This window comes from Hypomesus transpacificus, chromosome 17, assembly GCF_021917145.1.
Source record: "Hypomesus transpacificus isolate Combined female chromosome 17, fHypTra1, whole genome shotgun sequence".
Lineage (NCBI taxonomy): Eukaryota > Metazoa > Chordata > Actinopteri > Osmeriformes > Osmeridae > Hypomesus > Hypomesus transpacificus.
In genome coordinates, this window is record NC_061076.1 from 14906787 (window position 1) to 14919810 (window position 13024).

At 48.9% G+C, this 13024-nt stretch overlaps 3 protein-coding genes across 3 annotated transcripts; 1 reads left to right on the forward strand and 2 right to left on the reverse strand.

The window, feature by feature from the left end:
- The first annotated feature begins 1051 nt into the window (after positions 1-1051).
- Positions 1052-2433, forward strand: ndufa6 (NADH:ubiquinone oxidoreductase subunit A6). The gene is made up of 3 exons (XM_047038089.1): positions 1052-1234; positions 1891-2006; positions 2217-2433. Exons 1-3 carry the CDS (start codon positions 1099-1101, stop codon positions 2346-2348), a joined length of 384 nt encoding a protein of 127 aa, XP_046894045.1. The 5' UTR covers positions 1052-1098; the 3' UTR covers positions 2349-2433.
- A 202-nt stretch (positions 2434-2635) lies between these two features.
- On the reverse strand, positions 2636-3985 carry LOC124479366 (essential MCU regulator, mitochondrial-like). Its single transcript, XM_047038102.1, has 2 exons — positions 3745-3985; positions 2636-3318 (listed from the first exon to the last, which is right to left on the reverse strand). Exons 1-2 carry the CDS (start codon positions 3898-3900, stop codon positions 3181-3183), a joined length of 294 nt encoding a protein of 97 aa, XP_046894058.1. The 5' UTR covers positions 3901-3985; the 3' UTR covers positions 2636-3180.
- Positions 3986-4087: 102 nt separating this feature from the next.
- On the reverse strand, positions 4088-13024 carry fam234b (family with sequence similarity 234 member B). Its single transcript, XM_047037925.1, has 12 exons — positions 12717-13024; positions 11510-12049; positions 9793-9918; positions 8794-9045; positions 8131-8246; positions 7387-7537; positions 7084-7225; positions 6652-6846; positions 6184-6262; positions 5801-5968; positions 5566-5674; positions 4088-5234 (listed from the first exon to the last, which is right to left on the reverse strand). The coding sequence occupies exons 1-12, from the start codon at positions 12751-12753 to the stop codon at positions 5005-5007; spliced, it is 2145 nt and encodes a 714-aa protein (XP_046893881.1). The 5' UTR covers positions 12754-13024; the 3' UTR covers positions 4088-5004.

Below are 13024 nucleotides of genomic sequence, written 5' to 3' on the forward strand. Positions count from 1 at the left end.
CCCTCCCTCGCTCCCTCGCTCCCTCCCTCCCTCCCTGCCTCCTCAGGGTCGTACTGAACCTCTGTCAGTGGTGGTGAGCTCGCAGAGGTCACTGCAGCCACATGTGGAATGACGTGCATGCGGACGTGGAGTGGAAGGTTTGATTGTGATGTCATGGCATTGGAAGTGTAACGGGTGTGAACCTGTGAAACTCACTCCTCAGGTATGTAATGGGCTACCCGCGTCAACGAATAGCTAGCTTTTCTTTGGCGTAGCTGGTAGTGGTCGCACTTCGCAAGTCAGAGGTCATGCGTTCGAGCCCAGCGAGTGGCGAACAACGCCTTGTCGTGACGGAGCGTGGCCACGTCCGTTACATACCGTCACATAGGCACGCACACGGCATTTGTATTAAGAGGGCAGGCTGTTTTTCGGTCGAAGAGGAGATATCACAGTATACAAGGTGACAAGGCTCTGGCTAGGACTTCCCTTTAGGAGGCTTTCATGACCATCCTGTGCCCCCTTCAGATTACTCTGGGTGTGGTTGTAGGGAAAATGCTGAACTGCAGTAGTACCTCTTCTAAATGACAGAAACCATAGAAGCAGGGGAGGTTGTAGACCATTTCAACTGGGGGTGGCAAGCTGGGGCCAGTTACATTAACTTACATTACCCCCCCCCCCCCCCCCCCCCCCCCCCCCCCCCCATACGCACACACGTACGTACACACACCCTGCATAGAAGCTACCACATGCTTGAATGATCACAGACAGACGGATAGACGGAATGCAAACTTTGTTCTGCAGGTGAAATAAGGACTAGGCTACTGCTGCCATCTACTGGCCATTTGAAACATTTGTGATTCTAGGAACGTCTGTCTGTGTTGCGATGTCGAGAACCGGGCAATGTATTTAGCTGCAAGTTGGCAAGTGTCTTGTTCAGGACCTAAACTTGTTTACCATAATTTACCTTCATACACTTAAAACAGAAAGGATTATTCTTGGGTTTGTTAAACAAATCGGCTCATTGATCATATTCCCCTCCGATACACTAGGCGGTGCACGCACGTCAAAGGTTCACTGAATAACTATCACCTACGGTCGGTGGAAAGAAGAGCAACAGTCATGGCGTCCACGGCTGCGACTCGAGCTGCTGGATTGTCTAAAGTTGTAAAACCTCTCTTCAGCAGGGATCTGGATGAGGCTAAACGCAGGGTTCGGGAGCTGTATCGAGCCTGGTACCGTGAGGTCCCAAACACAGGTAAAGCAGCGTCCCAGTGCGTGTTTACATTCGGAAACCGAGAGTCAAGGTCGTGTTGGGACAGTGAGCTAGCTAATGCTACACAAGCAACACAGCTGGCTGTCTTGTATAGTTTGCTAGTTTAGGCTAGCCACGTAGTCTACAGTCACTGAAAGGGCAATGTCACCCCCACGACACTCTTCAGTATCATTTTTATCAGTATCGAATAACGTTGGTCTTTAGCTAATCCGTTATCTTCCAGTGTCACGTAGGATACTATTACAATACAATGTATTTATTAAGACGATGCTAAATGTAGCTTTATAGCTTGCTAACCGGCAGAGCTAACGCGTTAGTTCAGATGTGTTTAGCCACTTGTTCATACTATAGCAACAGTGCTGTACACTAAGTAAACACAACATACGTTAGCTAGCTAGCTAAGATTTCCTCCATATATGAACGCCCTATTCATCCAGCATGTGTAATTTCGATTTTGAAAAGGCTGCAATTTAACTATTGATGCAATGACTGAACCCTGCTTAATAACAGAGAGATGTCCCCTATGTACTAGTAGTATAAGGATTGGCGTGGTATCCCAGTTCAATCGAGCAGGTGATAATAGGGGAAATGGTCGATATTCACAGCACTCAGTAACTTGTTCATCGTCTGTCCCTTAGTGTCTACATTCCAGTTAGACATCACAGTTCGCCAGGGAAGAGATAAAATGAGGGAGATGTTCGACAAAAACAAGCATGTGAATGATCCACGCGTGATTGACATGCTGGTCATCAAGGTAAGTGTCATAAATGGTCTTTTCCTCCTTCTTGTTTGGGTCGTCTGCAGTGTCACAATCTATAATGCACATTTGTCCCCTTTCCATGGGATGATAGGTCATAGATGTATGGGTGAAAGCAGGACCAATGGTTTGTCTAAAACCTGCGTTGGGCCCGTTGTTCTTCTTCTCTGTATTCTACCCGTCTTCTTCTCTGGTGTTTCTCTCAAGGGGAAGATGGACCTCCAGGAAACCATCAACGTGTGGAAGCAGAAGACCCACATCATGCGCTACTTCCACGAGACAGAGGCCCCTCGTCCCACTGACTTCCTGTCCAAATTCTACCACGGACACGACCCATGAACTGACCTCTTTTCATGTCCAGTGTGACAGCTGTTGCCACTTGTATTCAACTGTAAATAATATACAATCAAGAAAATACCCCCTTCCTTTTTGTCCAGTCGTCATTGAGCAACTGATATTGGCCGGGTTTCCCAGATTCGTTAAGAAGCTCGTAACGCTTAGAGCTTCTTAAGAACGATCTAAGAGCGCTCTAGAACGCTCTTAGAACGTTCTTAGAACGTTCTTAAGAAGCTCTTAGCGTTAAGAGCTTCTTAACGAATCTGGGAAACCCGGCCATTGTACATTTAGTAAGTAATGTGAGGTAGGGGATTCAGTAAGAACATGATACACATTTTCAGATTGTATGTTAGTGGCCCTCAAAAGGAACGATTTTAACCTGCCTGTTCCTTCAGCACAAAAGTGGAATGACAGTGATGCAGATGGATTTGTGTGACCAACGAGTTTGTCTGTGTTTCTTATTAGTCAAAGTGACAAATGGCCTTGTTGTGGCAATTTTATTTCTAAGAGGTGTCTTTGCATGCAAGAAATAGACGACCAGATTGGGATTGCTTCGTCTAATCCAGATTAAACGGCTGTCTATGTAAAACAAGCGGACATGGATCCCAGAGATTTGAGGGACAATGTAAAGTTTGAGTTATCAGATGTTTGGTGGTCAATATCTTCGTCTTAAAACGACTTCTGAAGCGCTCTTGCCTGTGGAGAGGAAAGAAAATATACGAGTGACAGTAACCGGTACTTGGCACATCTCTACTACATGATAGCCACGCGTCACTCATTCGACCGCAGATTTGTGGGTATTTGAGCCTCTGCGCATACGTACTATCCAGAGCCCTCAGTCATCATCGTCATCATCCTCTGGGACGAAGATGTCGTGTTCCTCCAGCAGGGCGGCAAAGTTCTTGCTGATTAGAGTTCCCACGTACAAGAATGGCACAACGACCGTAGCGATACGGAGCAGGCCAAACGAGGTCTGGGGAGCGGCGGAGCCAGGTGTTCCGTTATAAACATGTGTACGTTAGTTTCACTTATAACGTCTTTTTTTTGTATTTCTCTTTCAAAATAGAGATTTTTTCTTTAAATGTTCCCAATATCGAAATGTCATTAAAAGAAGGGGCGTTGATTGTTTAATTGTTTTTAATGATGGTTGTGACATTCAAATCTAGACATCCATATGTTTTATTGTGTATATTGCTTTCTGACAACATGCAGGTTGGATCATGCACAGCTGAACTTCCAGGTGTTTTGAAATGAATGCACTGCCAATCATCTTCCATACTCCAATGCCTGTTTTGGGATGTTGTTCCCAGGGTTTTTCTCGGAACCCCTTCGACGTCAGTAGTCTATATGCTCTCATTCGTTCTTAATTGATCAATGGTTTTTGCATACTCGCCCTTACCTTCTTAGGTTTTGGTTGAATGCCACCGGTTTCAGTGCATACAGCGGTCCGAAAAATGATCTTTGTTGTTCCCGAGCCCTTGACTGAAGAAAATAATGTCATACCAGTGTTTTTAAATGCGGAGAGCCTGGTCAGGCGACCAAAGGCCGACGCCATCTTCGCTGCGTATGTTGCACTGCGGAAAAATGAGCCGGTTAATTTGGGACGTTCATACACCACCGCACTTTAGCCGGTTGAGACCTTCAGTTGTCCGCGGGATTTCATAAGCATGCAAAAAAACACCTGTGAACATACCCAGGAAGAACCAGTTACCTTGTAGCACGGGGACAATTAAATAGACATGTTAGTTGGGAGTCATTGTTTATTTTCAGATGAAAGTGTTCCAGGCAAATTATCAGAAATATTTACAGTCGCACGCGCATAGTAAAATATGCAGACCACCCGCGTGTCCTTAAAATGAACCAAGCTAACGAAGAAACGCTATACAATGGCAAAAAATATCTACAGACTTTCAATATAATGCAAGAAAGATCTCTGCCTTAAATAGGTCATAGTCAGTAGTAGTGTACATAAAAAGTGCAAGTAAAAGATACTGCAAAAGATAATGGAATGACCTTGGTACCAGCAAATTATTATGTGGATTAACCAAGTTATAAACCTAACTTATTTTCCATTGCAACAGTATCCCAATCTCACTCTCTCTAACTCATTGGACTTAATCTCCAGAAGTATAGTTAACTACGAAGCTAGATATAAGAAAACTAAGTTTCTTTATGGACTAACCAAAAATAAATACATTACATTTAATGATATTTAAACTGTACCTCCTAACTGTTTGAATCCAATAAATACCTGCATTAAAATACAAGGTTAGGTGCATTTATATAAATAAATGAAAACCAATCAAACAAACTCTCAGCAGATAAAGTATGACACTAAAATGATTAGTGGAAAACATATGAAATGTAAACATGAAAGGAACCTCATCAGAACCTTTACCAACCACAGCCACTAGGTGCAGTGTTGCATTTCCGCCGGGTTGAACGCATCGAACGATCAAAAAGTTGAAGTGTGTTCATCTGTGGGGCCTTCAGCCTAGCTCTGCCTCGGCCCGTGTGGCTCTCACATGTAACCCAACTCAAGCGCTCCTCATGTCACTAACGGTGAAAGATAGTTGTATAACTTAGGTATGATCTCCATAGGTTTGCTCCCCTTAGTCCACCTCTTCAACATCAACAGACTGTAGGGCTTCATTGCGACCTAATGCTGTTTGAAGGAGAGGTGCCGGAAGAACTTGTTGATCTCAAACACCCCAGGTCTGAATGGGCCTGGTCCCTTACTGCCGTCCCCCAGCCTCACGATCTGCCCGGCCACGATGGCAGCCCTCAGCCTTAGGCTCCTCACTACTTGAGTCCCAGGCTCTGGGCTGGAGGTGGGCCGAGACGAGACGATGATGTAGGAAGCTTCTTTTTGCTGCTCCTGGTAAGTCACTGTGGAGGACAACAGAAGGGGATAGGTGGAGTGGACACGCATCCCTTTTCCATGTTGGGTAATTCACATCTTAAATTTGTTGACATGAAAGAAGCTAAAGCTGATACCGGGAATCAAATCTCATCTGAAAGAGCAAATGTATGTGTGGATATTTCTACCTACTTTTTAATAAAACATTTATTAATTTAATAACTAACTTGTTACAAATTGTTACTGATTCATTTGACCATTGTTCATCCGTGGCGCACCAGTTGGCCCAGTTTGACATCTGCAATGGTTAACTAGCTGTTTGTTTTTCATCTCGTAGTCGTTTGTGTGCGACGTGTTTACCTGCTGCTGTGAGCACCTTGTCTGTGGTGCGGGTCAGCTCCAGGAGGATTGTGGGATACGCAGGATGCAGCAGGTAAAGCTTCCTGACTACAGGCTCTGCTGGCGCCACCTGGAGGTAAGCCAACAGGAAGTGACACGGTCGGTTTCACGGTGCCGGGTAGACCACAACAAGCATTTAACAATCTGTATTAGATCCAGCTCTGTCCACTTCCTCGGGTGTGTCACAAGGACTTACGGTTGTCTTGGTGATATTCTTGGCCACTCTGAGGGGATCGCCAGCCCAGAAGAGGAAAGCTGATTGGCCGGAGGTGGTTGTGACAGAGGAGCCATCCAGATGGAGGTCGGGACACACAAACTCTGCTGCCCATAGGCCACGCCCACTGGCTCCATCCACCACCTGGATCTGGCAGGGGTCGGGGGATTTGGACAGAACCAAAACATTTATTAAATTATGTATGTATATATATATCTTTAAAGCAGACAAAGGAAGAAAATCCCATACAATCTGGCTTCCTAAGCCTACTTCTGCTTGCAGAATATACATTAAAATACATAAAAAAATCTGATAGGATTTAATCCGATTGCTTGTCATGGCTGTAGTTTGGGGATTGAAGGTACCTTTCTGACTCCGTGATCCCCAGACTGAAGCAGCAGATCAGGGATGCCGTCATCGTTGAACTGGCCTGGTGCCGGGCGACTGACAACACAACCAGACAACCAGGTCAATTTAGAGCTACGACTTGCTTGCATCACAAGTCAATGCAGCCACAATGCAAAAATGAACCTAAAAGACGTTCAAAGGGTGCAAAATCTGGATTGTGCTGGGACTAAGCCATCACACACGAACACACACAGATCAAAGTTAACTATAGACATTCCTCAGCTGTCTGTCCTGTTCTAAGCCGGCCTTCACAGTCACCTCCGCCACCCCCTCCCCCGCCCCTCCCCGCCCCCTCTCCGCCCCCTCTCCGCCCCTCCGCCACCCCCTCCCCCGCCCCCTCTCCGCCCCTCCCCCGCCCCCTCTCCGCCCCTCCCCGCCCCCTCTCCGCCCCTCCCCGCCCCCTCTCCGCCCCTCCCCCATCTTACCCTCTGACGGTTGAGGAGTCGAGGGACCACAGCGTGTGGCCGTCCCGCTCCCTGAGCACCGACAGCCTGCTGGTGCCGCACACCAGGACCCAGTTGCTGCGGCTGGAGTTCAGGGTGGACGCGGCGTCCAGGTTGTTGTGGTCGTGACATGGCCCGGCCACCAGGGGGACCAGGACCTGCACCTGCTCAGCGCCCCTGGGACAAGAGGGAGAGAGAAACACGCGTCTGCTTACAGATTCCCGAGTCCCACAGTCACCACGGTGACACGAGGAAACTCAGAGATCTACGGGGGGGGGGGGGGGGGTTCTGTTCTGTGAACGAGCGCGTTTGTATTTGAAGAGAGCTATATCGACAGAAGGCATGGACGCAGGCGGGCAGGGGGCTGGACTGTGCTGAAACCAAGCACCAGCCCTCATTGCAAAGCTTTCTCACCTGGAAATGTGAATAAGTGAAGAGGTGTTGGTTTTCTTCAGTTTCTCCCAGGCAGGGTCCTTAAGGCTCAGCTCCGGAGAGGCGGGCGTCTTGCCGGTAGCCTGAGTGTAGATATCTCTGAGGGAGACCGCTTCGACGGTGCCTGGGGATGGGGAACATGTTTGGATGGGGGGGCTGTTCTATAAAAGTTTTAAGGAGGTCGTCCCTTGTTCGAAAACTGTGGAAACGCCACTGCCTGATACAGGTCAACCGCTTTCTCTTGACCAAATTGTTGTTTTTTCTTCTAGTCTTTTTTTTCCTCACCTAGTCCAAACAGAATGTAGTAGGCTCCCATCTTTGTCTCGTGAAGGAGGGGACCAATCAGCTTGCCCTGCTCCGTGAGGTTAAAGGTGACTGGATGGCCAATCGGAGCGCCAGTCAGTCCCGAGAGCAAGACCAATGAGAGGTCAGACACCTAGAACATAAGGGGAGAGTTAAGGGGGTTGTTTGGTTGTGCAAAGACCAGGGTTGAAACTTGGGGAAGGGGTAAGGCTGGGAACATGAGGGATGAGGCCAGGGCTGTGGGGTAGGGGGCTGTGGGGTAGGGGGCTGTGGAGGGGGAGTGGACTGGAAGTGAGGCTGTGTACGGGTTGAGGCTGCGGAAGAGGGGGAGGCTGGAGAAGAGGCTGTGAATGACAGGGAGGCTGGAGGAGAAGCTGTAGAAGAGGGTGAGGCTGGAGGAGAGGCTGTAGAAGAGGGTGAGGCCGGAGAAGAGGCTGTGAATGAGAGTGAGGCTTCCAGGGTGAGGCTGGAGGAGAGGCTGTAGAAGAGGGTGAGGCCGGAGAAGAGGCTGTGAATGAGAGAGAGGCTGGAGGAGAGGCTGTAGAAGAGGGTGAGGCTGGAGAAGAGGCTGTGAATGAGAGTGAGGCTGGAGGAGAGGCTGCAAATGAGAGAGAGGCTGGAGGAGAGGCTGTAGAAGAGGGTGAGGCTGGAGGAGAGGCTGTAGAAGAGGGTGAGGCTGGAGGAGAGGCTGTAGAAGAGGGTGAGGCTGGAAAAGGCCAGCAGTACCTGGTCGGCAGGGAGAGTAGCTATCAGTAGATCAGGCACCGTGTCTCCTTGGAGATCTGGCAAGGACACGGCATGGGACTCCACCACTCCTGGGGAGACCGTCCATAACTCCTCACCTGGGGGGGGCAAATACATCTTAATAACGTCATAACAACATATTGAAGCACTGTTGTGGTTCAATAATGGTCGACTTCCTGGATGCAATATTAAAATCAATTGATGGTTTATGTATTCATGCACGGACACTGGAGAGGAGTTGGTTCTCTGCCTAATGGCTGCAGACTTTCCCAAGTTTTCTACTTGGCAAAGAACAGCCATAAAATGACATCATTCCAGAAATTAGGTTTCCTTGACGAGCTAAGCTATCTATACATTGATTATCTGCAACCATCTGTTCCACAGGCTACATTTAGCCCTCACCCCAAAGGAAGGGGGTAAAGGTCAAAGGTCTTTGCTTTCCCGAGCCACAAACTCTAAACACACCCCAAGGCCTACGTATGGGCCTGAAAACGAGAGAAGTCCTCAAGTAAACCCAATCAAACGACAAGTTTTGCCTCACAACCTCTTCAATTCCCTCATCACCCATGCTCTCAATCCGACACTCTCCCCAGATCGCCTGAACCCTCGCTAGCAGTCGTTGTGTTGCCGTGCCGTTTCACTGACCCGTGGTGCTGTTGACCGCCGTGACGTGAGGCGAGCCGATCAGGAGGCACACCGGCCCGCTGCCCTGCTCCCGCTGGCCCGACAGGAGCGGGGCGGTCTGGGGGTAGGCCCTGAGCGCGGCGCCCCCCGCCGGCAGGGGCACCGGGTGGGCCTCGTACTGCAGGCCGCACTGCACGGACACGGCCGGCTCCCGCAGGCCCCTCCGCCAGAGCACCCGGCCGCTGAGCGCGGACAGCGCCACCACGCTGTGGACTTGGGGTACGACGGGGAGGAGAGGAGAGGGGAGGAGAGGGGGGACACGAACAGACAGACAGACATGTAGAATTAAATAGGAATGAAAAGAGCGACGAGTGGTGAATCGGGATCAGCGCGTGTCACAAACTGCTTGGCTCAGCATCGGGATGACTGGCACAAACCGGATTAGCTGTGAGGATTAATATTGCACAATCCCCGAGAGATCACTGCGGCGGGTCTGCAGACAGTGGAGCGCGGGGGAACGACACAAGAAGAGGACAGCCGAGAAAAGGGAAGACACACACACAACCTGTAGGACCTTCGTCCGTTGAGAACAACAGCAGGATAGGAATGTGTCAGCGGCGGTGCGCCCCAACACGTTTTGCCCAAAATGAGCTTCAACTGGGGTGGGCTTTAATGTTTTACCGAAACCTCTGCCTAAAAACGCTGCTCATGTATTTCCTGCGAGGCCAACACCGTTGAAGGATCGTGAACCATAGAAAATGGGACTTCTAGAACAGTGGTTCTCAACCCTGGTCCTCGAGTACCCCCTGTCCTGCATGTTTGAGATATTTCCCTGTTCCAACACACCTGATTCAAATGAATGGTCGTTAGCAGGCTTCTGCATCACTAGATAACAACCCATTCATTTGAATCAGGTGTGTCGGAACAGGGAAACATCTAAAACATGCAGGATAGGGGTTACTTGAGGACCAGGGTTGAGAACCACTGTTCTAGACAACCACGGGGGGGCCAACGCTTTACCTTTGTTGTTCCCAGCAGAGGAGGTGGAGGCCTGGGTGTCGTTGCCCCTCTCCGTGACCCCCACCAACACGTCCTCCACCGAGTCCCCGTCCACATCCCACAGTGCCAGGGGAGGGAGGGTGACACCTGGTTAGACACAACCACACCCGTTAAAGTCCAAAATGACAACACGATATCTGAGGGGGAAAAAAATTGTGTTTCTAATGAAAATAGTGTTCCGGTCATTCCTTCAAATCGGTCCATTTCATTTCATTTAGTCATTTAGCAGACACTCGTATCCAGAGCGACTTACAGTTAGTACAGGGACATTCTCCCCGAGGAGAATTGTGTGTCGACAACGAGAGACTGATCGTGAGTACGAGTGAGTGCTTCACACGGGATTCCAGATGTTCTCCGTCTCTATATTGTTCGACGCGTCCTTTCTCTCTGAGCTGTTCTGACCTAGGTGTTAATTCTGAGGAGGTCTGTCAAAATGTCTATTCTTGTTCAGTCTGTTATCAACCTGCAATAATCATGGCTACCAAAGCTACAGACTGACATGAAGTAAAACAGGTATTTTTCTTTCTTTATGGGGGGGGGGGGGGGGGCTGAGAATATCCCAATAAGCTTGAGTAGAAGGCCTGGGTGTGTATTGTAACAAGCTGTTATTGCGTCATCGTGATAATACAAGCAGTGTCTAGTCACTGTCATGTCAAATCTTTCTGTATCTACCTCAGTCAGCAAACAAAAGCACGGACTTGGCCTGGGTGTTTACCTCCGGACTTATCTCCCTAATCCGTCTCTATAGTCAGTAATCAGCTGAGGTTTTAGGCAGGCCTGTACAGTCTTGGCTGAAGAAAAGGTCTGGATTTTGAAATACATTTTCACATGTCTCTCACCTCCTACAACATTTCACATGTCTCACCTACATCATTTCATATGTCTCTCACCTCCGACATCATTTCACGTCTCTCACGTCCTACATCCTGTCACCTGTCTCACCTACATCTTTTCACATGTCTCACCTCCTACATCATTTCACATGTCTCACCTCCTACATCATTTCATATGTCTCTCACCTCCGACATCATCTCACGTCTCTCACGTCCTACATCCTGTCACCTGTCTCACCTACATCTTTTCACATGTCTCACCTCCTACATCATTTCACATGTCTCACCTCCTACATCATTTCATATGTCTCTCACCTCCGACATCATTTCACGTCTCTCACGTCCTACATCCTGTCACCTGTCTCACCTACATCTTTTCACATGTCTCACCTCCTACATCATTTCACATGTCTCACCTCCTACATCATTTCACGTCTCTCACCTCCTACATCCTGTCACCTGTCTCACCTACATCATTTAACATGTCACACCTCCTACATCATTTCACGTCTCACCTCCTACATCATTTCACATGTCTCACCTCCTACATCATTTCACGTCTCTCACCTCCTACATCCTGTCACCTGTCTCACCTACATCATTTCACATGTCTCACCTCCTACATCATTTCACATGTCTCACCTCCTACATCATTTCACGTCTCACCTCCTACATCATTTCACATGTCTCACCTCCTCCATCCCTTCATGTCTCACCTCCTCCATCCCTTCATGTCTTACCTCCTACATCATTTCACATGTCTCACCTCCTCCATCCTTTCATGTCTCACCTCCTACATCATTTCACGTCTCTCACCCTCTACATCATTTCATAACATGTCTCACCTCCTGCATCCTCCCCCAGCTGCCTCTCCCACTGCGGCCATTTGGCCAGATCTCCCTTCTGGCAGGGCACCAGAAAGGCACACAGCAGCACCAGCAGCACAGCGCAGACCAGAGGCACGAGGAAGAAGGCCGTTCTGACGGCGCCCCTCTTCTTGGCCTTCTTCCCCTCGGGATCGGCCCCGGAGCCCCCGCCCCCCGGCCCCCCCGCGCCCCCCCTGTCCTCCAGTCCCCCCTCTCGGCCCGCCTCCCTCGGGCTCCAGCCCTTCATCTCCTCCCTCTCCTGCCGGGATCTCCCGGGCAGGCGCTCCTTCCACTCGTCCTCTTCGTCATCCTCCTCCTCCTCTGCCTCCTCCTCCTCTTCGCCCCCCACCAGCCTCCCCGCCCTGCCGCTCCGTAGCTCGGAGGGCCCCGCGCCCATGCAGTTGCCCCTGCCCAGCCCGTTGCGGGGGTAGTTGAGCACGAGGTCGTCCTCCTCGCTCTCGTCCTCGCTGTCAGCCTGAGTAAGGGGGTCGTACTCCCCCAGCTCGGAGCCCTTCTTCCCTGCAGAGAAGCCACACACGCGATTCATCGATGACCAACACGGGTTAAACATTGTCCAGCCACGATAAACATAACACGGGTTAAACATTGTCCAGCCACGATAAACATTTCAGTCGATCTGGGCTTGTGTCACTGTAGTAAATAACTGGGTGGCTTTCATTTGATGCACTGTTTCATTGTGTTAATGGGTCAGAATATCTCTACATGCAACGGAATGATCCCAATCTGCGACCGAGTCCGTTCAAGTGTATATTAAACTATTAGATCTAGTCTATCTAGATATACAGGTGCTTTATAGTATGATTAGCTGTAACGTCATTACAACTGGAAAGATGGGTAAACAACTTTCAGATGTGACGTCCTTAACGTGTTAAACGTGCGCCATCGGTTTCGTTCATTACATTTCATAACCTCTTCAAACATCAACCAAGGTGGGGAAATCATGTATAGCTAACCAGTTTGATAATAATGAAATACCATAAAATGCTGCATGACTTTGGTCTTAGGCAACTGTAATAATCAATAGATGATACCGTTAGCTGAGTGAGCTATCTGAGCAACGAACAACGAATGAATGGTTGGCTAAATTCCGACAACCTCCGCAGACAACTAAGACATTATAAAGGACAACAACAATTCCATATATGTTTCCGTTTGCGATACATACCGGGTAATTTCAGAGCACGGGAGAGGGCTGCAGCCATTGCAAATTCTAATGGTTCGACGGACGGACGAGGTGCAGATGTGATGCCCGCTATGTGGCTGAGGTTGTTAGCAGTGGTCTGTGGTTGTGTTGTACTGTGTGTGAAATTGCATTCTGGGACTTTGAGTTCTATTTTGTAGCTCAGTTAGTCTTCTCTTGCCACATCACAATTATTGCCTTATTTGTGTTTTATTGCTAATGACTGAATATACTTTTAAACAAGAATTTTTTTAAGCATGAATTTCGGGGGATCCATATGTACATCCCTTTAA

Excerpts from the sequence above, each read along its gene's own strand:
- ndufa6 (XM_047038089.1), top strand. The coding sequence starts at position 1,099 with ATGGCGTCCACGGCTGCGACTCGAGCTGCTGGATTGTCTAAAGTTGTA. Across the intron at positions 1,235-1,890 it reads CCGTGAGGTCCCAAACACAG|TGTCTACATTCCAGTTAGAC; the intron begins GTAAAGCAGCGT and ends TCTGTCCCTTAG. Across the intron at positions 2,007-2,216 it reads TTGACATGCTGGTCATCAAG|GGGAAGATGGACCTCCAGGA; the intron begins GTAAGTGTCATA and ends GTTTCTCTCAAG.
- LOC124479366 (XM_047038102.1), bottom strand. The coding sequence starts at position 3,900 with ATGGCGTCGGCCTTTGGTCGCCTGACCAGGCTCTCCGCATTTAAAAAC. Across the intron at positions 3,319-3,744 it reads TTCAACCAAAACCTAAGAAG|ACCTCGTTTGGCCTGCTCCG; the intron begins GTAAGGGCGAGT and ends GCCGCTCCCCAG.
- fam234b (XM_047037925.1), bottom strand. The coding sequence starts at position 12,753 with ATGGCTGCAGCCCTCTCCCGTGCTCTGAAATTACCCG. Across the intron at positions 7,538-8,130 it reads CTACTCTCCCTGCCGACCAG|GTGTCTGACCTCTCATTGGT; the intron begins GTACTGCTGGCC and ends CTTATGTTCTAG. Across the intron at positions 6,263-6,651 it reads GACTCCTCAACCGTCAGAGG|TCGCCCGGCACCAGGCCAGT; the intron begins GTAAGATGGGGG and ends TTGTGTTGTCAG.